We start from the raw sequence: 24954 nt of genomic DNA, 5'->3' as shown, positions 1-24954 counted from the left end.
AAGCCAGGAAAGCTGAAACTTGTGTGGAAGCATCCTCAGGTAGTGTAAATTCAAAGTTGTGAAATTCATGACCCCCGGGGGTAGGGTGGGGCCACAATGGGGGGGTCGAAGTTTTACATAGGAATATATAGAGTAAATCTTTAAAAATCTTCTTCTCAGAAACTAAACAGCCAGCAAAGCTGAAACTTGTGTGGAAGCATCCTCAGGTAGTGTAGATTCAAAGTTGTGAAAATCATGATCCCTGGGGGTAGGGTGAGGCCACATTGGGGGGGGGGTGTTAAAATTTTACATAGGGATATATAGAGTAAATCTTTAAAAATCTTCTTCTCAGAAAATAAACAGCCAGGAAAGCTGACACTTGTGTGGAAGCATCCCCAGGCAGTGTAGATTCAAAGTTGTGAAAATCATGGCCCCCGGGGGTAGGGTAGGGCCACAATGGGGTGTAAATGTTTAACATAGGAATATATAGAGTAAATCTTTAAAAATCTTCTTCTGAGAAACTAATCAGCCGGCAAAGCTGAAACTTGTGTGGAAGCATCCTCAGGTAGTGTTAATTCAAAGTTGTGAAAATCATGACCCCTGGGGGTAGAGTAGGGCCACAATGGGGGGTCGAAGTTTCACATAGGAATATATAGATTAATCTTTAAAAATCTTCTTCTCAGAAAATAATCAGCCAGGAAAGCTGAAACTTGTGTGAAAGCATCCTCAGGTAGTGTAAATACAAATTATGTATTATGTATAATTGTACATTATCCAGATAGTTTGTATTATGACTCCATTAAGCTGATTTTATCATATTTCATGTTTCTCAGGTGAGCGATGTGGCCCATGGGCCTCTTGTATATCCATATTTCTAGGACCTTGCCAAAATTTTAAATTATTCTCTTAGAAATACCCATTTAGCGTTAAAGGAATTCTTAATTCTTGGTTTTGGAAAAGAGGTGGGTGGAAATAAATATTCGATCTGTTCCTGAATACTTAATACAATATTCATTGTTGGTCCTTCCCGTGATATACATGTTCGCTTGCCAAAGGTACACGATTCGTACGGTTAGTTAGCACAGAGACATTTTAAATTTTTAAGTTTAAGCTTTTTTATGCCCCCGTCCTAATCGAAGATTCGGAAGTATATAGTTTTTGCCCTGTTCGTCCATCTGTTTGTCCGCAAAAATATAGATCTTGGCCTTAACTTTTGAGTTGGTGGGGCAATTGCTTTCATATTTCACAGATGTATTCCTTGTGACAAAACTTTTCTTGAAGTACCGCCAAATTAATAAATATCGTTTACTTAAAATTTGTAATTTAGATTATATTTATCCCAGATAGTCAACTTTACATCTGCATTTAATGAAGATGAATGAGCAGTTTCTGAAATTTTAAGACACCCCTCCCACTTCCATTCTTCTCTCAATGCACGTCATTCGAGCTTGAAAAATCATCTGTAATGTCTGCATATTATATAATTGGCATATTGAATTCATAAAGAAAAGAAATAAGACCTTCATTCGTGCACACATACAGATTAAATGTTGACAACTTATATGTTCTGTTCCCGCTATTATATTTTTTTATTTTGATAATTTATATTTAGTAAAACTATTTTTTTTATGGATTTTACGTCCACGTGTCCGGTTTAGAGCTCATGCACACAAGTACGAGAGTTTAGCTTCACACCTCTACTTGCATTTAATTTTATTTTTTAAGTAAACCAAAAAAAGTACAAATCTCCTGTGATGAAAATAGAATATAAATGTACATATTTCTGTTTTCACACGAGATGCCCCCTCTCCCCCGGCATATTGTATCCTGCTGTCGTTTCAATAAATAAATGGAACTGTTGTTACTTCAATTGCATAGGCGTCGGAGGGGGGGGGGGGGGGCTAGCCCGTTTTTTTTTTCCTTCATTTTTTTTTTTTGCAAAGTTAGACCTAACCATTAGGAATATAGCTAAATTTACCTTAAAAAGATTAAAATATTAATAGTGATATCGAGAATTGGAGCCATTGGTATAGTAACAACCGTCGTACATAAACCGACTTTATCAAATGATTCGTCATACTAAAAACTCTGCGTTTATATTCCAGAGAGTTTCCGAAAATAAGCTTCCGAAAGATCATCTTCATAAAGATGAAAGCACAGCATATAATACTGTGTCTAAATCACAACGAAATGTAAAATCTACCGCACGGAATGCTGACAGGACCGGACATAATATTTAATGTTCATATGATCATCACCAGGATAACAGAAATACTACATATAACAATGAATATACTGTATGTAATGTGAGAAGTACATAATATAATGTTGTGTTCACCGCATATAATGTTAGAAGCACCTCATATAATGTTGGAAGCACCTCATATAACAAGAGGTCCAGGGGCCACATCGCTCACCTGAGCAACAATTGCCTTAATTCTGATCAAATTAGCATTACAGTATCAAAATATCTTGACAACTAAGTACTGTAGATCTTGCTAAAAAAAAATTGAAAATCTGCCATTTTTTATACACCTCTTTCTTTTGGTAAATACCAAGCCCCTTTTGTTGTTGTACCTGTAAGAAGATTTTTCTCTATTCCTATATACCCCCCCCCCCCATTTTGTGGCCCCACTTTTCTCTAGGGTATCATGGTTTCATCAACTTTATATCTGCATAACCTGTGCTTTCACACTAAGTACTGAGTTTTGGACCGAAAAACTTTCCCAGAATATTTTTAAAGATTTTCTGTATATATTCCTATGTAAAAATTCAATCCGCCATCACGGCCCCGCCCTTCCACTAGGGACTGTGATTTTGAATTTACACTACCCGAGGATGCCTCTACACATGTTGAAGCTTTTCTGGCCAAATGGTCTTTAAAAAGAAGACTTTTAAAGATTCTCCCTCTATATTCCTATGTAAAAATTCATTCCCCACTGTGGCCTCACCATACCACTGGACTATTATTTTAACAAACTTGAATCTATGCGATTTGGAAATGCTTCCACTCAGATTTGGGCTTTCCTGGCCTAATAGTTTTGAGAATAAGATTTTTTAAAGATTTTCTCTATGTATAAAAATGTATCCCCCATTGTGGCCCCGCCCTACCCCCAGGGACCATGATTTGAACAAACTTGAATCTACATTATCTGAGGATGGTTACCCGTCAATTTGAGCTTTCTTGGTCAAATAGTTTTTGAAAAGAAGATTTTTTAAGATTTTCTCTATATATTCCTATGTAAAACTTGATCCCCCAATTGTGGCCCCACCCTACCCCCGGGGACCATGATTTGAACAAACTTGAATCTACACTATCTGAGCATGCTTTCACTCAAATTTGAGCATTCCTGGCCTAATAGTTTTTGAGAAGAAGATTATCTCTATATATTCCTATGTAAAACTTGATCCCCCAATTGTGGCCCCACCCTACTCCCAGGGACCATGATTTGAACAAACTTGAATCTACACTACCTGAGGATGCTTCCATTCAAATTTGAGCTTTCCTGGCCTAATAGTTTTTGAGAAGAAGATTTTTAATATATATTCCTATGTAAAACTTGATCCCCCCCTTGTGGCCCCACCCTACCCCCAGGGACTATGATTTGAACAAACTTGAATCTACACTACCTTAGGATGCTTCCATTTTAATTTGATCTTTTCTGGCCAAATTGTTTTTTAGAAGATTTTTTTAAGATTTTCTCTATATATTCCTATGTAAAAATTCATCTCCTTATTGTGGCCCCACCCTACCCCCGGGGACCATGATTTGAACGAACTTGAATCTGCACTATCTGAGGATGCTCCCATTTTAATTTGAACTTTTCTGGCCCAATAGTTTTTGAGAAGAAGATTTTTAAAGATTTTCTCTATATATTCCTATGTAAAACTTGATCCCCCAATTGTGACCCCATCCTACCCCCGAGGACCATGATTTGAACAAATTTGAATCTACACTACCTGTGGATGCTCCCATTTTAATTTGAGCTTTTCTGGCCCAATAGTTTTTGAGAAGAAGATTTTTAAAGATTTTCTCTATATATTCCTATGTAAAACTTGATCCCCCAATTGTGGCCCCTCCCTACCCCCGGGGACCATGATTTGAAGAAACTTGAATCTACACTACCTGAGGATGCCTCCACACAAGTTTTAGCTTTTCAGGCCAAATAGTTTTTGAGAAGAAGATTTTTGAAAAATACCAACAAATTTTCAATAATTCTCAATTATCTCCCCTTTAAAGAGGGCGTGGCCCTTCATTTGAACAAACTTGAATCCCCTTCATCTAGTGGTGCTTTGTGCCAAATTTGGTTGAAATCTGCCCAGTGGTTCTTGAGAAGAAGATGAAAATGTGAAAAGTTAACAACGACGACGACAACGACGACGACAACGACAACGACAGACAACGGACAAATTGTGATCCGAAAAGCTCACTTGAGCCTTTGGCTCAGGTGAGCTTATAATAGATGTACATAATATAGTGAAATAACTACATCATATAATGAAAGAAGTACTATATATAATGGAAAATGCACACTATATAATGTAAAAAAGACCTCATATAATGAATATAGTACCAAATACAATGAGGAGAACACTGCGTATAATGTTAAATCCCCATATAAGACAGTCCCGGCGTTCCATACAGTGGTGTCACTTCACCGGTGCACAGGTAAAGCACCCAAGCCACGTGCAGCGAGTCGTGACTTATTCTGTCTGGCCAGCACGGTCGGTAAAAATCAAAGTGAGTTTGGAACACTGAGTGTTTATACAAGCTACCAATAAAAGTGAAGCTCGAGGAAAAAGTGTAAAAGCATTTCACAAGAGTTTTAAGAGTTTATAGTACCGGTACTATGAATTACAGGGATGCTATGGACATTACAACAGAGATAATTTTTAAATGATACTAGAGAAATACATGTTGTTTTGTGAATTAAAAATCTATACTATATATAAGGCAAAAAATAATTTTAATGAATATTATATACTGGTATTTTCTTGGGTTTCACTGCAAATTCAAAATACGCAAAATAAATTTTCTGTGTTTACCCTAGATGTCAGCATGCAGTGATGGTTTTCTAAACATGTACAGCAACACAAGTTGTAATTGCACACTGGCATAGAAATAATAAAATTTAAAATGATTGCAAATGCATTAATTACAATTGTAAAACAATTTGAAATAAGGTATCTAACAGTATTTTTAATGTATATTTGCATTTCACGTGAAAAAACATCGTTTACGCAAAATCTTCCCCTTAGCCAAGTTGGTAAGGGGGAGATTCTCCCACATAGCAGCTTTGAAAGGTTAACAGGTATGAGTCCTTACACTGTAATCGTTTACACGAAAAATAAAAGTGCAACTATAGAAACTGCACCCAATGCAATTTATACATCTTGCATTGAGCATGCAAATCTAATCCATGAAAAATAACTCTTGATTTTTTTTTTATAACAATAAAATCAACTTCTTGGTTATCTTCGCTAGACACATGTCCAATTCGTTTTTCTCATAATGACACTTGGCTAACGAAGATGCTTTTTTGTTGAATAATTGTAAAACATGGTGTATTGACAACATGTATGAAATATATATTTTTAAACGATAATTAAAATAAAACAAACAGTACTAATACTGTTATAACTGTTAGTTATAACTGTTATAAGTATTATTACTGTTTGGGAACTACTTAAGTAAATTACAGGTAAATTCATACGCAGAGAATAGCTCATAGGCGTCGGAACCGGGGGTAAAGTTAGACCTAATTATTAGGCACATAGCGGGTTCAGCCCCCCCCCCCCCTTTTTTCTTGCAGGAAAGGTAATTGTTCCTAAATTTGCAACATTTATCCCCGATTCTGCTCTGACATTAATTTGATGAGACTGTTGGCTTCTACAACCAACCGACCACACTCGGGGTTTTTTAAGCTCAATCTCCATTTGCAAAACGCTTATTTCCTTTTTCTTAATATTTTTCTTTGCTATTAAAAATGGTGACCATTGTAAGGAAACAGAGATTAACTTTTTATCGTGTCCTTTGAATATTCAAGTGAATTTCACATTTAATGTGGTATAGGACACCTGTCAATATATAAGTGGATTAAAGTACACTATCAAAATACTTTCACCGTTTAAATTTTTTTAAATTTTACAATATTTGACCAAAATAAATTATTTAAACTTTATTGGAAAGGCAAAATTTGTAAAGGTCTCTGGGGGATTCAAACGCATGACGTGCAGATTTGTAGTTATAAATCGCTCTAACTCATAGTGCTATGCCGTCAGATAACAAATATAAGAGAGAAACATATTATAAATTTATACTTGATTTTATTGTTGATTTCGATAGGAAATATTCAACAATATGGAGGTGTCCCATTCCACCTTAACATGCTGCAAAATTACAATTCATGGTGGCTCAATTTTCATGGATAGTGTTGGTTCCCCTCACCCATGAATTTAAATCCTCAATGAAATATGAAACACAATACTAATTTCACACATCTTTTTTTTTTTTTTTTTTAAATAAAACAACGCTTTGTACTGTCCTTATTTGCTTATCTAAATATGGAAACTGCACAGGTCATATTGTGGATAGGACATAATTTGAAAAAAAAAATGCTTTCTTTGGTGATTCATGCGGGATATGAAGGTAGTGACATTGCCAATAAAAAATGTAATTTTTTCTGCAATTATCGTTACTTTTATAACCCTCATGAATCATCAAAAAAGCAATTGTCCAGCATCTGAATTTTATGACCCAGATTCAACATACAAGTCTTTTAAGTCCATTAGTATGCCAAGATGCACCATATATGCAATTTTGGTAAAGATAGGATACAGCGGTAAGTATACTGGACATGCTTCAAAAACTTTACCTAGGTCCAGACGCAAACACCGAGGGTATAGTATAAACTTAATTTACCTACCCCTGACTTCGTCTCAGTGAACTCAATAGTACTGGAATTTGCCATTTAAATGGAGTTGAAACTCTATTTTGCTATAAAAAATGACATGAGTGAAACAAGAGGCCCAAGGGTCACATCGCTCATCTGAGCAACAATAGCCATAACTGTGATTAAATAAGCATAATAGTAACACATTGAAAATAACTTTAACAATTTAGTACAGTAGATATTACACAAAGGTTGTAAAATCTGTAGATTTTTATCCACATATTACCAAGCCCCTTTCATTGTGTTAGATTTTTCTCTCTTCCTATTTAAAATCCACCCTTTTGCCGTCCCACTTTTTTCCAGATATCATGATCGAACTTCAATCTGCACAATCTGTGCTTTCACAAAAGATTCAGTTTTTGTTGCCTGAATGCTTTTCCAAAATATTTTCTAAAAGATTTGTGAAAATAGAGAAATGGGGTGCCCAATATGCATCATTATGTCAAAATATTAAGAATACCAACAGCTGGTATCTTTAAAAAAAATTATGAAATTTTTTTATCTCGAAATCAGTAGGAGAAGTTATCCGTACTATAGGGGTACCCTTTGTGCGGCCCCTTCCTGCCATTTTCACCATTTCAATAACCGGATTTTTCCTTCCGAAAACCCAGTTGAAAAAAGTATCTTATGCAATTGTACTTCTTGCACTGTAATCGTTTATACGAAAAATAAAAATGCTACTATGAAAACTGCACCCAGTGCAATTTAGACATCTTGCATTGAGCATGAAAATATAATCCATGAAAAATAAAAGTTTGTTTAAAACAATAAAATCAACTTCTTGGTCATCTTCGCTAGCCACATGCCTGATTCGTTTTTCTTGGCTAGCAAAGATGCTTTTTTGTTGAATAATTGTAAGACATGGTGTCTTGACATGTAAGAAATACATTTTTTTAACCGATAACATAGAAATCACTGTTTTGGAACTACTTAGGAAACTACAGGTAAATTTATACGCAGTGATTAGCTCTTGCTTTTTTGGAGGCAATTAAAGGGCACAGAATTTAATGGAAAAACACAGTAGAAAATGTGTAAATATATATATAAAAAAAACCCATTCACACAAACATCTGTGTACTTCATTTTTAGACAGCAAATTGAAATGCTGAGAAAACAGAAACATCCTTTTTAAAAAACAAGAGGCCCTTGGGCCACATCGCTCACCTGAGGAACAAAAGGTATGATAAAACCAGCTTAATGGAGTCATAATACAAACTACCTGGACAATGTACAATAATACATGTAGATCCTGTATCAATAAAATCCATTTCCCCCCTTGATATTCTTATATGTATAATCATTAGTCCCTTTTCTAACAGGATGATTATAAAGTCATATCACATGTTGAGTATCACAGTTCTCAAAAAGATCCTTAACAATTGTTTATATATGGGATATAAACCTACATCAAACTCTGAACCTTCTTGTAAGGCCGATGAATTGTCCTAAAGCCAAGTTTCTGAGAAGAAGATTTTTAAAGATTTACTCTACATATTCCTATGTAAAACTGACCCCACCATTGTGGCCCAACCCTACTCCCAGGGGGGGGGGGGGGGGGGAGTGTCATTATTTTCACAACTTTGAATCTACACTACCTGAGAATGCTTCCAAACAAGTTTCAGCTTTCCTGGCTGATTAGTTTCTGTGAAGATTTTTAAAGATTTTCTCTATTCCTATGTAAAACTTTAACACCCCCCCCCCCCAATGTAGCCCCACCCTATCCCCAGAGATCATGATTTTCACAACTTTAAATCTACACTACCTGGAATGCTTCCACACAAGTTTCAGCTTTCCTAGCTTAATGGTTCTTGAGAAGGAAGATTTTTGAAAATTTCTAAAAAAAATTCATTATTTTTTAATTATCTCCCCTTGAAAAAGAGTGTGACCCTTAATTTTCACAACTTTGAATCCCCTTTGCCTAAGGATAATTTGTGCCAAGTTTTGTTGAAATTGGCCAAGTAGTTCTTGAGAAGATATTGAAAATGTGAAAAGTTTACAGACAGACGGATGGACGACTGACAAAATGTGATCAGAATAGCTCACTTGAGCTTTCAGCTCAGGTGAGCTAAAAAACATAAAGAGAGATTTCCACTAATTTGATCATTGTTTATTTTGGCACTGTCTGAAATCTACAACCATGATGATGACACCGTGGCATCATGGGTAATGTGAATACTTAGTCCAATATACATAACAAACTACATACAATTGGCTTGTTCAGCAGAGCAGGTGCACAGATTTGTGCAACAGGTATTATAAAGGAATTTTTGCAATCAATTGCTCTGCAGAACAGGCCTTAGGTAATCAACATGAACACATGCAAATGAAATAAATAATAAATTAATGACTGGATGCACAGTAATCATAATCTTCTGCACAAAATGTTTTGCTGGGATACATGTACATTGTATTGGATGAGAGTGGAAGGAAAATAAGTACCAGTATCATATAATAAGTTCTAATGCAGCACTACCATTTCGCAACATTTATCCCCGATTCTGCTCTGACATTAATTTGATGAGACTGTTGACTTCTACAACCAACCGACAACACTCGGGTTTTTTATGCTCAATCTCCTTTTGCAAGACGCTAATTTCATTCTCCATCTGTGAAACAACAAACAAAATTTAAAACCATGAAAACATGTTTATTAGATGCTTGCTTTAAAAGATTAAAAACAGTCATCAACACTGGAAAAATATGACACTAGTGATAATTACCTCCTCAACTTCGGCTTTCACTTCTTGAATTTCCAATTCTGACACGGTCCCTTCTTCATCAACAATCCATGTAGCTAGTTGTTTGTGTTGCTTCTGCAACTTTCTGCACATAGAAATACATATTTTCAAATTCAATTCATTGTGTATATCATGATGAACAAATAAGAAAGTGTTGTCATCTAAACCCATTTGTTGTGACAAAGTGAATGTATCTTACTACATGTATCTGGCTATAGATAAATTAAAGGATACTATTTTTCTTTTTGATAATAAAAATGGAGATCATTGCAAAGAAACATTCAGAGATAGACTTTTTGTTGTGACCTTTGAATATCAAAGTACATTTTACATTTAATTGGTATGGGACACCTGTTGATATTTATATGGATTAAAGTACACTATAATCAAAATGCATTGTAGAATTTTTAAATTTCATAATATCTGAATAAAAAACATGTTTTAAATTTTTTGGAAAAGTAAAAGTTATTTAAGCCTCTTGGGGATTAAAATGCATGACTTACAGATTTGTAGTTAATGCTCTAACCAATGTGCTTTGCTGTTTTTTTGACAATGGGAAAGAAAATTTTTATTAAAATTTAAACTTGATTTTATTGCTGATTTTGATAGGATTGTGTCACAATATGGAGAAGTCCTATACCACCTTAACATGCTGCAGAAATAGATTTCATTAAATCCCCGCACACCCTTGATTGGACGTGGACAACGAATTTAAATCCTATGTTAAACAAATTTTAAAATTATGATTTTTGACAAATAATTTTTTTATTTACTCCATCAAATGTTACATTATTTTGTGCAAAATCTATATGTGCACTTGTAAACAAGAATTGCATAGTGACGTCACATTTTGTTTACACTCGGCTTCAGCAGGTGTTACGGAAATTTACACCCGGCTTGTGAACCAATCAGATCTTATGTTAGAAGCAACATAGGAAATTAAGCATAAGCTCCCCCCAATTTGTCTCGGTGAGCTTAAAAGTACTGGGATTTATCATTTAAATGGAGTTGAAACTCAATGTTGCTATGAAATATGTCATTATGAGTGATAAAAAAAATCATGGCAGTTTCCTTTCAAGATTGCAGAAAAGACAGCTGCTTGTGTAAATAAATCTTCACAAGTTTTAGCACCAGCCTCACCTTAGTTTCTTTTTTTGTTGTTCAAAACTTTTCAGCTGATTTCTGATCCTGATTATTTGTTCGCTTAAGGGCAAGGAATGAATATCATTTATCCCTTGAGGAGTCCCTGTGATGCCAGAAGTACTGTCTATAGTTTGTATCATTGACCTGACAGCCAGTGATGTAGAATCTACAGTCCGTGGGGTACTCAAAGGGGAAAAATCACACTGAGATGCTGGAGTCTCATGATCCGGATGTAGGAGAAAGTGATCCGGAGTCAATAGCTGGATCTGTTCTCCAAATCCTCTCTGTATGGATTGGAAATGGTCAAAGTGTACATGTTGTTGTGGAGGCAAGTGAAAATCCAGTTCTTCACTGTTTTCCTGTAGGTTTGTGAGTTGTTTGGTCACTGTGTGTAAGTCTAGGTGAGGAATGTGTGTGTCGATACCCAGAGACATGTCATGTGAATCCACAGGATCCTGATGCTGCCCTGTGATTGACACAGGTGAATTATGGGAAGACTGGACAGGATCAGGGAAAGACATGGCTGAAGTTTGGTTCACAAGTATATCTTCAGACACTTCACTTGGTAGAGCTTGATGGATATCATTAGCAAAGCACCTGTCAAACAAATGCAGAAATCATTTTGTAATTGAAACTTTTAAACCAACTCTTTTTTCTTTCACATAAAAAATTTGCATTTACTAGAGGTTTTAAAGGACTTAAGAAAAAACTTTTTAAAATCCTATATCATTATAAATTAGAAGCAAATTTCGTAATAAAACAGTGTAAAAGTGATTATTATAGCCCTAACTTTGTTAAACCTGTGTTCATTATTCAGAGTAATACTTTAAAGGTTTATAAGAGCAAGGATATTAATCAAAATTCATCAATACAGCCCAGAATTTCTTAAATTAGTATTCCTTTCAATGAACAGTCAACGGATAATACACATGTGAAGGAATGTTTTTTACCTGGATTCTGAGAACAGACCGGCTTTCTTGAGCGATTCCTCCAGGAATGAGGGGTGGCGAGGTTTTCGTCTTCCAGGCAGCCTTAAAAGTAGAGCAGAGGAATAAGAGTGAGCAAAGGTCAATGGGCAAACATTATGAAAGAACTATAAATAACGAACAAATCTTGGGCTTGTAAAAGTTGCACTCCATAGATAAAAGAGAAATAAATAAGAGAGATAAAGAGCATTTGTATGTGTACATCAATGAGCATGGTGCAACACGGTAAATCATTTATAAAGGACTATATGTGGTATTATTCATTTTTACTGACGATCATCAAAAATTTGTTTTGGAGTCAAAAAATAGAGTTCTACAGTACATCAGTTTATATCTGCTGAAGTCCCACCTGATAGACGAAAAATCTGCATCTTTCTCCGATAACCTCTTGGGAGACGTGGACACAAGGGGATGACTAGGTACTGTTTTACTGGTGTTCCCTTGCCTCAACTTCTCAACTGCCTGAGGTTTTAATTTTGGCACATAATCAAGATCTTTCGCCTGGAACTGGTCTTGATCAATCACTGTCCTGCATGGGTTGTCCCCCTTCTGAGTCCTCCTCTTGGTTGTGATGTACCGCCAATGTAATGCACAACGCTGTACCAGCTGATGCTTCACAAAGGCATCCTGGGAAATATTCCATCATGATACATTTAAAACATGCAGATGCTATTCAATATACAACAATCATAGATTTTTATTAATTTCCAAATTGATTAAGTATTTTATTCCAGTTTATCATGGGATTTGAATAAAAAAAATAAATTGTATTCTAATTTACAAGCAACAGCACATTGTATCTTTACAGAAAATTTAAAATTGCCCGACTCTCTCACCTGGGCATGCTGTTGGGCCGCTATCTTGGCCCTCATGCCTGATAGGTCTGTTGCCACGGCAATCCACTGGGTGACACCTTGTCGTATTTGTCGGGTCCGTCGTCTTTCCAAGGCATGAGTGATTCTCTCTTTCTTACTCTTTCTTTCTGTCATGTATCCAAACCAGGCCACAAGAATCTGTGCAAGTACATTTACATTCAGGCATAAAATATCTTTAAACTCCAATATTGTACCTGAATAACACTATACACTGTACATGCAATACTAACATTTCAAAATGCAGATACTTCTTTTGCGTTGTTTACTACTTGTTGATAAATCAGAACGACAATTATGGTAAATTGATGTCATATTACAGTCCACCAGGTAAAACTATCAGGCGATTACATTTTGCTTGTTATAATCCTCTTGTAATGAACCTATTACAGATTCAATTCCATTTAATGAGGTAGAATTTTTACACCGGGTCAGATCTTTTATTCTCTCACCTTCTTCTGGAGAACCAGGCTCCAGTGCCACAGGGCAATGTCCGTCTTCCCATTCTCCTCTTGTTTTAACTGGTATCGCCACTTCCACACTGACAGGTAATTGGCCATCAGTCTTATGTTGTTAAACCATACAGACTGCTTCATGAGGAGCTGAATATACAAGAATACGAAATGAATTACAATTACTGCATGTATAAAGGAAGACATGAAAAATAACTCCTTTGTAAAATGCTAAATGTTAAATATTATTTATTTTTGCCTGGTCAGATAGGTGACAGGTTAAAAGAAGTCTCACTTTGTAAGAGAGAGAGAGAGAGAGAGAGAGAGAGAGAGAGAGAGAGAAACTGATCTTTTCCATCTCATAAGTCTCCTACATTCTTCTTGAGCGAGTTGGCTGTGAACTCTTTCCACTTAGAGATGACTTTGTGCTGGAGCTGTGTGTTGTGATGATAGATAGCTTGCTCCAGTTTGAATTTCTGTAGAATTCTCTCCTCTCTTGCTTTCATCCACTGCCAAAAATACCTCTGTAGCTTGTCTGTAAATAAGGATTAAAATTTTGACAACTGTTAAGAATGGGAAAAAAATTCTTATGTGTCATACAATTGTTAAACTTTTGTCTACTAAACTGAAGACAACACAGTCTGCAAATGGGTTGCTATTACACTATGACGTAATTTTTTCAATTCCCTGTTATTAGTACAATGTCACCATACTTTTTATGATAAAGCTGTACAATTAAACACATGTACATGCAAGCCCAAAATCTCAATGATTTCTCTACAACTGTTTACATATGCATTGTACATGTATTTGAAAAAATCTTCCATTGAGCTATGCACACTGTGCATTCTGTGCATCCTATTGCCTTACATGTGTCTAGGGCTTGTTTAGTGGACTCCACCCATTGTCTGGTCTCCGATTTCTTGTAAGCATGAATGGCAGCATAGCGATGCCAGGTCATCATCACCTACAAAGTGTGAATACCATTACTAAATGCATTTTTTAAAACAACATCACTCTTCTCATTTCATAGATTTTTCAATTTACCTCTTCTGAAGGAGGTTGGTAGGGGGATGTTGGGGGAGGGGGAAGGGGGGAGGGAGAAAATTAAGCATTAATAACACTGGTTGGTTTAAGTTTGTCCTCAGTGTCTGATTCTCACCTTGTGTAGAAGCTGTCTGTTGTAGTGGACAATGGCTGCCTGGTCTTCTTGTCTGTCCTGCAGATTCTCCAATACATTGTTTCTCCATGTGAGCAAAGCCCAGCTGTTTGTTATAATAAACAGAAAATATTAAAATCAAAAGGCACTCAACATATATTTTCAAAATATTGATTTGTAACACATAGACATGTACACCTAGATCTATATAACATTCTTAGATTTCTTGTACATGGATTGGTATTGATATTCTTATTATCTATTACCGTTTGCAAGCTTTTGCCCTCTGAGAGTATTTCTCCTCCGCTATCTGCTTGAATTGCCTCCCTTGCCATGTAAGTCCCTTCCATGCATTCATTACTTTTCTACACTGGTTCATCTGATGAAATTTGCTTGCTTGTTTCCACTGTCTCTTCTCTTTTTGAGAATTTTTTGTGTACTGTCAGAAAAAACCCAAATATCATTTATCACTGTATGATTTCACACATTAACTGTAGATTTCTTTTTTTATGCGAGTGCTGAATTCTGCGATTCAACTGTTTTCCATCAAATTGCGAAAATTCAAAATTGCAACAGCCAATAGTCTCATGTAGTTAAAGAAAAATGATTTTAAAATTTGTAAGATGTGTTTCTCGCATTTTACGTGGATATTATTTTCCCACGTTTAATCAGGAATTCACAGTAAACACTTGGGAAGCCTTCCTGCTATTTCCAATGCTTCAAGTATTTTCAGCAATGCTTTTACCTCTATCCAAGTGTGTAATGCTTTCTTCAGAGAGGTCTTGTAGTGGTGAGTTACTGCCTTACTCTCTAGAGATTCCCTGCAAATACAGTTAAAAGTAATCTAAAACTTGAAGACTTTTACACTTTCATTATGTACTGTTTTTATTACTACACTGCTGTCAATGGTCATTAATTACCAGTACAAGGGGTATTTCATGTGTACGTAATAAAAAAATCTCTTCCTATCTACTTTGGTTTTGTCATAATTAGTAGAACATGTTATTTTTCGGAAATTTGCTGTTTCAGAGATGACCTAACTAAGTAAGAAATGTGAAAAAAATCCTATTTGCAATGTACATCTTCAAAATTATGAATTTCAATAGATTTACAAATATCTTATGAACATCATTAAAATCATAATATTACATGTATACCATTAAATATAGTGAAGCTATTATATCTGATGTAAAATCTCCATCATATTCTATGATAATGACACGTAGATACAAGATGCGTACATTTTACGGAGGTCCCTGATGTACTGAACCCAAGCCAGCAGGTGCTTCCTCCTCAGTACAGCGTGATAATGCTGCTCAGCCTCACTCTGAATGTTTGGAAAGTAAGGTTTCATGAAAAAGTTACACACATACAGCAAAACATTATAACAGGAAACACGCTTATAATGAATTCTTGCTTACAACAAAGTCAGTTTCATTACCCTTATTTTTAAAAATGTACATGTATTATAAAATTATAATAATATAATTATAAATCATATATTTTATTTTAATACAACATTATAAATTTTATGTAATACAAAATCAGTTATAATGGAATTCGTAAATAACAAATCAGTATTGATCATCTCTAGCACTTTGTTAAAACTGGGTTTTTTTTACTGTATATTCACACAAATCTTAAAGAAAACTGTTAAATATAAAGAAGAAAGGCAATCTATAGTTATGAAAATGAAGAAAATATGATAAAAAGAATGCTTGCACTATCCATACCTGTTTCTCTTTCTCTTGCTCAAAGATGTGTAATCTCTCTCTCCACTTGGCCAGAAACTGTCGCCTTGCACAGTCTTCATGGTGAAGAACAGCCTTAGAGAGATATCATATTATTCTTAAATTCTCTTTTAATATTTTTTTAATTTTTATCAAAATCATAGGACCCAATTCCATTAATTATCACAATAACAGAGCTATTGTAAAAATCAAATAAAGTTTTGTTTAAAACAAAAATTAACATTGATGTCGATAGAATTTGTACCAAAATGAACTGAATATTATTTCTCTCACCTTAATTTGTATCATTAACTTTGATTAGTTCTAAAATACAGTAACTTGCTTCTAATTCACACCAAATTCAGTGATGCAAAACCAGTGATTAATGTAACTGTTTATGCTAGAAATCAAACGTACATGTGATTAAGGTGAGTACAACAAAAGGGTAATAAAACATACCATTCTCCAGTTCATCCGGAAATCTCTATGTTCTTCATAGGAGTTATACCACTGATAGAAAAACCGGGCCATCAGGTTCTCCCTAGAAGTTAATTTGATGATTTAGTTGAAGTTAAAAAAAAAATACATGTACCTTATATCATCTTCTAACTTTCTCAATTAACAACATTCTGACAAATGTGTATGTTCTTATAGGTACCATACAATGTCATGCCTATCATACTTTGAAAACAAACTCAAAACTGCAATTGTTTGGATGACAAACTACGGTATATACTTCTAGAATGAACTTTCTTTAACTATTTAAGTGAAAACTCAATAATTAATTTGTAGAATTACAATTCACGTGGATTGATAAACTAGACAGGAATTAATATTTGTCCATACTTTCTGAACAGTGTGCATTTTTCCTGATTTTCTCTTTTCATTTTCTCCATTTCTACATAAATCCTCCAGCGAAAAATCAGCCTTGGCATAGAATGGACAAAGAAAAATGCATCAGCTTGAACTTGCTGTGTCTGGAAAAAAAATAAAATAAAATTATTCATCTACCATTTCTGTACATAACAAGTTACTCCTTTGTTAATACTTTATGCAGAATCATTTTTGCACCCCACCTCCCCTCTACTTCAACATCCTCAATGTCTTAATTCTACACAGTAAAAAATTATGTACTGGATTTAGTGGAATATACTTCATTACATGTATTTTCATAATAATGTGATAAAACTCTCACAGAAATTCAATTATATTATGGAATGCACAGCATTATCTGAACTTTATAGAAAAATTACTGATATGAAATATTTTATCAATAATGTTATTACAAAACTGTACTCATAAATTTGAGTTTCTAATGTCTTGGACTCTACCACAGATGCTATTTCATTGAAAAACTTGTATATTATATTTAATTGCAGAAAAACGCAGTTCCATATATTTGTTTTCTTAAAATGCTGTTTAACTACTCTTCCTTACCTGACCTCTTATTTCGTATACAAATATATGTTTGTAAATATTGTTTTGTACCTCAGATACTGTCAAAATGGTTAAAGAGAAATAGCTAAAACTCAGTTTGGGCTTTGGCATAGCCTGTCACAACATTTCTGACAAACATCTAAATATACAAGTCTATTTTCCCAATCACCCATCATTATAAGGTCTACAATGCTATAAAGCTATAAATGTAAAGTTCAACTTTTTTACTTACTTTACTGTGTTCCCTGAGACTTGTGTACATAACAAGAGCACCCCAACATTTTCTTTTCAACACACTCCTGTAAAATAGTATATGTACATGCAGTTAATCAACACATTCTCATTCTTACTGTAAATTCCTTATATTGTGCGAGTACTTAATTCAGCGATTCCGTTGTTTTGTATCAAATAGCAAAAATATAAAACAGCGATAACCTATTTTGTGTAATAATTTCCTATAGTTCAAAACTGTCTGAAAAATAAAATGAGACTTTAAAATCCGCGAGGGTTGCTTCTCGCGATTTTATGCAGAAATTAATTCCTTGCGTTTAATTAGGAATCTAAAGTATGTCATATTAATTAGATGGTCCATTTTCTAAGCAGACTCACTGGTAGTGACTACGGGCCTGTTCTGTGAGGTGAATTATCTGCATTTCTTCTCTGTCTTCACATTTCCGCAGCCAGACATTCCAGTGGAGCCGAAGAAGCTGGAGAGAAAATGAATGATAATGACATGAAAATTGTGGCAGAATATCTGAGAGTGAAATTGAGTGTGGGAGATATCAATCCTATGAAACTGGATTTTGTTTAAATGGATGGTAGTAATTTTGTCTGTAGAAATTGTATCAGATTAAAGTATGATCAGATAAAATGATTTTTTGCCCTGTACATTTCATCAGAATAAAAAACATTTCGTAGTTTAGCACATATGATTTAAAAAGCAGTTTTTCTTCCAGATTATCAGAAAAATTATAAAGGAATATAAAAGATTGGATTAACCTTTTCATATTACATGTTCTTTTTACAAAACACTGTCTGGAGTTCTAAACAGTTGTTACATGGACACTGCATTTAATATGTTTATTTTAGCATTAGTCTGTTTGTAAAAACTGCTACAAATATAACTATGATGCAGAGTACATTTACCAGTACACTCTTTGAGAAGAAGAAGAAATACATGAATTCTAATCAAGCAACTCAATGGATGTTGTAGTCAGAATTTTAACATACTGATTTATAGTAATGCTCAGTGGCCATTTCATTTCTCATCACTTTAACTCTTGACTGCACCAAGTTCAGTCGAAAGGCACTGAATACCAGCATCTGACAAAACATAACAAAAACAGATATATTATGCTTTAAGACCATGGTGTCATTTAATAATGTAAAGCTCAATTTTATAAAAATACAGATGTTAAATTTCCCTCAATTAAAATCACTTAAAAGTTTTGTGAAAATTTCAATGACCAACCAAACCTCATTGTATTTATATATATTGACCAATCAAGCTTATATTGGCTGAATTAAATAGAATTAGTAAAATAAAGACACGGACATGTGTCCTTCTTTGTATAGACCACTGACCAAGAGTTTCCTCCTGTGATGGCTGTCTGCCAGACAAATCTTTTCTCTCTTCTCTTCCTGTGCCACCATGTCTGTGGAGCTCAAGGTCAAGGTAACAATATACAGCAATAAACATAAAAAAAATAACGGTAATAATAAAACCTTGTAGGCCTGTACTTAGTATACTTAATGAAGACAAGTATCCTGATCAATTACTGAGTTTTTAAAGTAAACTAACAATAACACTAAATGAATTCAATGAATTATTCAATTTATACAGTTTATGAAAAATGAGTGAAATAGACATAACAAATCAATATAACATCTGTGTGGAGAATGAACTAAATACACTGTACAGTGGACATTTTGTTTAGAATGGAAAGGAAAGGATACACTGTTTCCAGATCTGGAAATACTGTCTCATCTGAAACCTCCTGGAAAGCACATCAATGTGCTCCTGGTGGTGCTTGATGGACTGGTGGAGCTCGTATCGCTGAAGCCATGAATTAAATGTACGGTGCAAAACACTCTGTGCATAGAATTTATCTGCATATTCTGTAAAACAGATCATCAGTGCATTAACAAAATATTATCTAAAGTCTTCATAAACCACCATCAAATCAAAAGCTGCAACGGTCTACAAACACTAGTAACTTATGCAGTTGTAACTTTTGACTTTAATGTTGCATAATAAAATATCCAGATCGCATGGCTAATCACCTTGTTGTCTTTTTCGATCTCGTTTCTGCAGCCAGTACTGGGCCCAGGCGAAGAAACACTTTCTCTTGATGGTCAGCCTGTAGTGTCTGAGCGACAGAGCATGTCTGTGGTACACCTGGCGTTTCTCCTTCAGTTTCTCTGTCCAAACTAACCAATGCTGAGGAATGAAAAAAAAAGTTTCAGCCATTAAATAACTTCAATGACCATATAACTTTCTATATGCAGGAGGAAATTTTTGCAGTTTGATAACAAAATAGGGACATTTACATGTATCTTATGCTAGTTAATATGAATTGATGACTGTAACATAACTAAATTAAAAGCAATATTTCTGTGATTGTATTTTTTCAAGGTTTTCCTAAAAAACTCAAAATTTTGCAAAATATACCACCTGGCAGAAAAATCCATTATATCATCTTTCAAGGGTCCTCAAAGAGAAAATTTAGTGTAAAAGTATATTTAAACCTCCAAAAGCCAAGTCATAGAATTTGTTTTGCCCATTCACCTGTGCCTGGATTCTGTAGGCCCAGAACTGCAAAGCCACAACTTCCATATCCCGCTGTTCCTGCCTAATCCTATGCTCATCCTTCCACTTCATCCAGACCAGCCTGTCAGAAAGAGCATTTCAGTTTTTCAATCTTTTTAAGTTATGTTAAGACTATAACTACTTATATACATCTACAACATTTTTTTTTAAAGCAAGTATTTTGTGTCTTAATTCCCAAATAAACACATTTATATTTTGTGATTTTACGATAAGCAATTTCTGAATTGACGACTTTAAGTCAGAAATTGCATATATATGTGTATTAAAATCATGCAAATTTTTGCTATAATTTCTTATTTTGGTGCTTGGGCTGATTACAGGTACACAAAATTTAGCACCCTGCAAGAAAATCCGGTTATACTGTATGCATGCTATATAAATGTTTCATAAATATATTTTAAAGTATCTAAAAAATATTTATACCTGGTTAAAACTTGCTCATGATGCCTGTCTGCTTCTGAAGTGATTTTCTTTTTCTCTCTCTGGAGATTTACGAACTCTTTCCAGTTTCTGTATGCCCTGGTTAGGATAGCTTTGTTATCTATAAATCAGAGGAAAATTTAGACAAAATTGACATCAAGATGATAAAAATACTAACACAATACTTAATAATAATGTATATCAGCACATTGTACAGTTTACTATCTACCCGAAAACATACTAAATACTAATGAAAAATATGCTTTCAACATTTCATCATTTCTGAATCACAATTATACTGTATTTCAATATTTTTACTACATAACATAAAAAATAAAATGGAAGGTTTTTGAGTTTTGATATAGACCAACTTCTCTAAAGTCTCCACTCTGACTTTGAAACAAGACTTACCTATTGCAGCAGCTAGTTCCATCTTTTCTGCAGAAGCCTTCTGATATAAGACAAACAGCCGCCAGGCACCAAAAACCTTACTCCATACCACGTACCTACAGCACAAGTCAGGGTATGCAGAGTTCAATACAGGTACTAGCTTTTAAATAAATCTGACAAGCTGACTTTGAATTTCACATAATACATGCATTTCAGGATAAAGTACTAATATATATTCCAGTTCTATGCATATATTTAAAAAGTTTACATTTCAAATGGTCTCAACATTAGAAGAGGCCATTACTAATTGATTTTCATTTATTTAATATTTTTTTCAAAATGTTGTACAGTACATAACATTGATAAAATAATAAGTACCCATTTGAAATCATCATTATTCAAAACCTTTGCATTACCTTATGACAAGACCTGAATATAACCAAAGCTTGAATATTATTTAATTATCTAGATACCTTAAAATGTAGTTAGCATTGAATGATGTCTTTACATGTATAACTTTACACCATTTTTTTGACATAAATAAAACAGCATTTTAGGAAAAATATACAAATAACCTTTGACCGTTATTTTCGTACCTGTGGTGACATTCAGCCCTGACCATCAGCCTCCACTCCTTCCGCAGCTCCCACCACATCTCATGCCACTCCTGATACACATGCCTCATGAGCTGTACTTTGTAGTGACGCCTGGCAACGAAAAATAAAATCTTTACTGACATTGTAGCTGTAGTTACATCAAAATTACAAGTATGCATGTGAGCTTAAAAAAAAAAACCAAGGGCAATAACCCCACCGTATTGCACATTGAGATGAATAATTCTCAAAACATTTACCTTGCATCAGATGGCATAACTCTTCCAAATACTCTTTGTTTCCAAAGCAATGAAAATTTCCTTGCTAAATGCCTGTTCATAAAAGAAATTTTCTATTGTTAAAAAATAAGAAAGTGATACAAAAAATTTATAATAATTTATGACAAAAGATCATAAAATAAGAATAGTAAAAGTGTGACCTTTACATTTATATATCACAGACATTGGAAATCTAATGATTCTGTTTTAAAATTCTTACCTGATTCTTAGCTCTTTCAGACGCCCACCTCTGTTCCATGTATAGTCAGCTCTATAGTTTTTGATCAGCACACTACTCTTCTTCCCTTTAGGTATACCTTTCCTGCTTTGCTGTTTTACCACTCTCTGAGTCTTCTCCTCCATAGGATGAATCTCCAGTGTAGTTGTTTTCATGAGCTCACTATTTGGCCTCATGCTGATGACTAGGTTTTCTTTCTCTTTCCCTTTTTCTTTCTCTCTACGTTTCTGTCTTGCAGTAGGCACTGGAATTTTGGATGTTGTATTTTCTTGCACTCCATTGTATTTTGGAGACCTGCTTTAATTCAAATGATGGCATGCATGTAATGAAAACAAAGTTTGAGCAGGTTCCATTCATTTAAAAATGTATTTGAAAGACATTATCAGTGTTCAATAAAAATAACCATTATGTAAATATATAATATTGTGGGAGAGAGAGCAGTGTATGAAATTTGAATCCAACCTAAGTCAGATATGTACGGGCATACAGAGTGGGCATATAAATTTATGTTTGAATCATTTTGCCTATTTTCAATGAACTTATCAATAGAGAGAGAGAGAGAGAGAGAGAGAGAGAGAGAGAGAGAGAGAGAGAGAGAGAGAGAGAGAGAGAGAGAGAGAGAGAGCACACCTTTCTTTTGTGTCTGTGTCAGGGCTGCGATGAAGTCCTGAATGTGGACTAAAGCTTTCACTGACCAGTCCTTCCTCTGCACGACTAAGCAGCCTCATCCGTTCCGCGTGAACAGACAAGTGTTCATTCAGATTCTGTAAAATTTCTGCCTTTGACGGTGAGTTACCTTTCTGTATGTCATGAGTTACAATTTTCCTTTGAAAAGGCAATTTTGCATCACTTGTATTTCTTTGGTCCATCCCTTATCATTTCGGCGATTTTGCCTTTAAACAAGTTTGAACGGTACTATTTTTGCCCGCCATGTTTGTAAACAAAATTAAAATCAGATCGATCTAAGTTATTTCGTATACGGTGTTTTTAGATAACTCGAGTCTTTTTCTCAGTATTACCTTCAGGATTTATCAGCATTATTTTTGAAACCCTCAAAGTATGTTCAAATTTGATAACTGTGTAACGCAATATCATATACTGAAATAGTTAAAAACGTATGCATACCGTGTTTTCTGACTAGGCAAGTAGCATCGCGGGGGGGGGGGGGGATTTATACTGTAGCCCCCCCCCCCACCCTACCCCACACACACACTTCTTGAGACCTTGTACAAAAAATAAAGTAAAAAAATAAGGAAATGAACAGTGAAATTGTAGTTGTAGGTATACTACACCCCCCCCCCCCCCCCAACCCACCCCAGTGCACGGATTTTGATTTGATTTTGGTGTACACTGAACAAATGTTTACATTCAATCGTTGAACTGTGACGGTGTAATCTATTCGTATCAAATTTTGAACAGTTTGGCTCTTAATGTCTGTAACTGTAGTATTTAATCAAACCCTTAACTATTAGCATATGATAATTATATATCGTGAAACTTACTGTTTTCATTTAGATAAACTATGATTGTTTCAGCTATTGTATAGTTTATGCATGTGAATCACATATTGCATTTACCATCGTTAATATATATATACTAGTATAATTACATGCAAAGATGTGAAATATATATCACCATGAATATAGTTTACGGTTCGTAAACTACCAATAGTTTATAGCTAATAGTTTAACATAGTTTACCAACGGTATCATCTTGTTTACTCAACAAGAAGTTGAACTCAGTGTTAACTTACGAGTCCTAGAATTCATTGTGAAAATCGCAAAGAACTATATATGCCAAAATCAATGACACATACACAATATAAGGTGTGATACTATATACAGTCATGTATCTGTGTTGTTTCCTAAACCATCGTGTATTAATTTACCGAGCGAGTGCAAATCAACACTATTTACACCAAGTGTAATCCATTTTCTTTGTAAAAAGTAAAAAAAGTTGCAATATCACGCGCGTTTGATGAATTAAAGTTAACACTTTGTAAAACAAAGAATTGAGAAGCTTTAAAAGGTATACCATGTATTGTTCATTGTACCCTGTTTATCTCCTATATATCAACAGAGATCATTTTAAAGTGCAATATGTGCAGCAGTTCTAGGTATAACATTGGTAACTAGACAGGCACGTAGCATCGTTGGGCGGCCATATTCATCCAAAAAATCTTGACAAGCAGAAAAAAATAAATAAAAAAGGGTATTTTCCAAAATTCTCAAAAATCCTAATCCGTAGGGGTTTTGGGGGGGGGGGGGGTTGGAGGTAGTGTGTACCTTTAACTTCAATGTTCAATTTTGCTGTTTATTTCCTTATTTTTAATTCAATATTTTACATGGTCTCATAAAACTGGGGTGGGGGCAAAAAAGTTGGGGGGGGGGGGGGGGCAAATATTTCATTTTCAATTTAAATAACTCATTTAAGAATTCTTACCAATATGCTTATAATTTTATTTTGTGTCATATTGCTTTTTCAACACAACAAATGAAAGCCTTTAGCTTTTTAAAAAATTCATCTGTATTAGAAGATTGTCTATCAGATTCCAAAATAAAAAAATAAATTGTTATAAGTTAGACACGTCCAAGGTTTGATTTGATGGCAATGAACGAATTTCAAACGCATTTTCTTAACAACAAACAGGCGTGGCACCTTCTTGACCCTTTTGATGGTCGTTAAGGCGGGTATAAATCGTCCTCAACGGCCGTGACTAAGGACATTCTGCAGGGTGTTGGGGTACAGCGATGGGT

At 34.6% G+C, this 24954-nt stretch overlaps 1 protein-coding gene across 2 annotated transcripts; it reads right to left on the bottom strand.

The window, feature by feature from the left end:
- Positions 1 to 9024: 9024 nt before the first annotated feature.
- On the bottom strand, positions 9025 to 23156 carry LOC105325672 (protein SFI1 homolog). Of its 2 annotated transcripts, none has more exons than XM_066068872.1 (29): positions 22829 to 23156; positions 22181 to 22495; positions 21943 to 22014; positions 21686 to 21796; positions 21111 to 21205; positions 20703 to 20820; positions 20238 to 20340; positions 19733 to 19889; positions 19406 to 19567; positions 19034 to 19104; positions 18680 to 18772; positions 18059 to 18156; positions 17682 to 17748; positions 16859 to 16989; positions 16472 to 16553; positions 16016 to 16108; positions 15524 to 15609; positions 15028 to 15103; positions 14549 to 14721; positions 14286 to 14388; positions 13994 to 14090; positions 13498 to 13658; positions 13124 to 13273; positions 12636 to 12812; positions 12149 to 12426; positions 11764 to 11844; positions 10811 to 11410; positions 9653 to 9755; positions 9025 to 9538 (listed from the first exon to the last, which is right to left on the bottom strand). In XM_066068872.1, the coding sequence occupies exons 1-29, from the start codon at positions 23065 to 23067 to the stop codon at positions 9419 to 9421; spliced, it is 4212 nt and encodes a 1403-aa protein (XP_065924944.1). In that variant the 5' UTR covers positions 23068 to 23156; the 3' UTR covers positions 9025 to 9418. The 2 variants fall into 2 exon arrangements, with proteins under 2 accessions (XP_065924944.1, XP_065924945.1); XM_066068873.1 differs by having other exon boundaries at positions 22181 to 22492.
- Between the last annotated feature and the right edge of the window lie 1798 nt (positions 23157 to 24954).

This window comes from Magallana gigas, chromosome 8 (genome assembly GCF_963853765.1).
Source record: "Magallana gigas chromosome 8, xbMagGiga1.1, whole genome shotgun sequence".
NCBI lineage: Eukaryota > Metazoa > Mollusca > Bivalvia > Ostreida > Ostreidae > Magallana > Magallana gigas.
The sequence above is the reverse complement of the archived record's forward strand: the minus strand, read 5'-3'. Positions and strand labels throughout refer to the sequence as shown.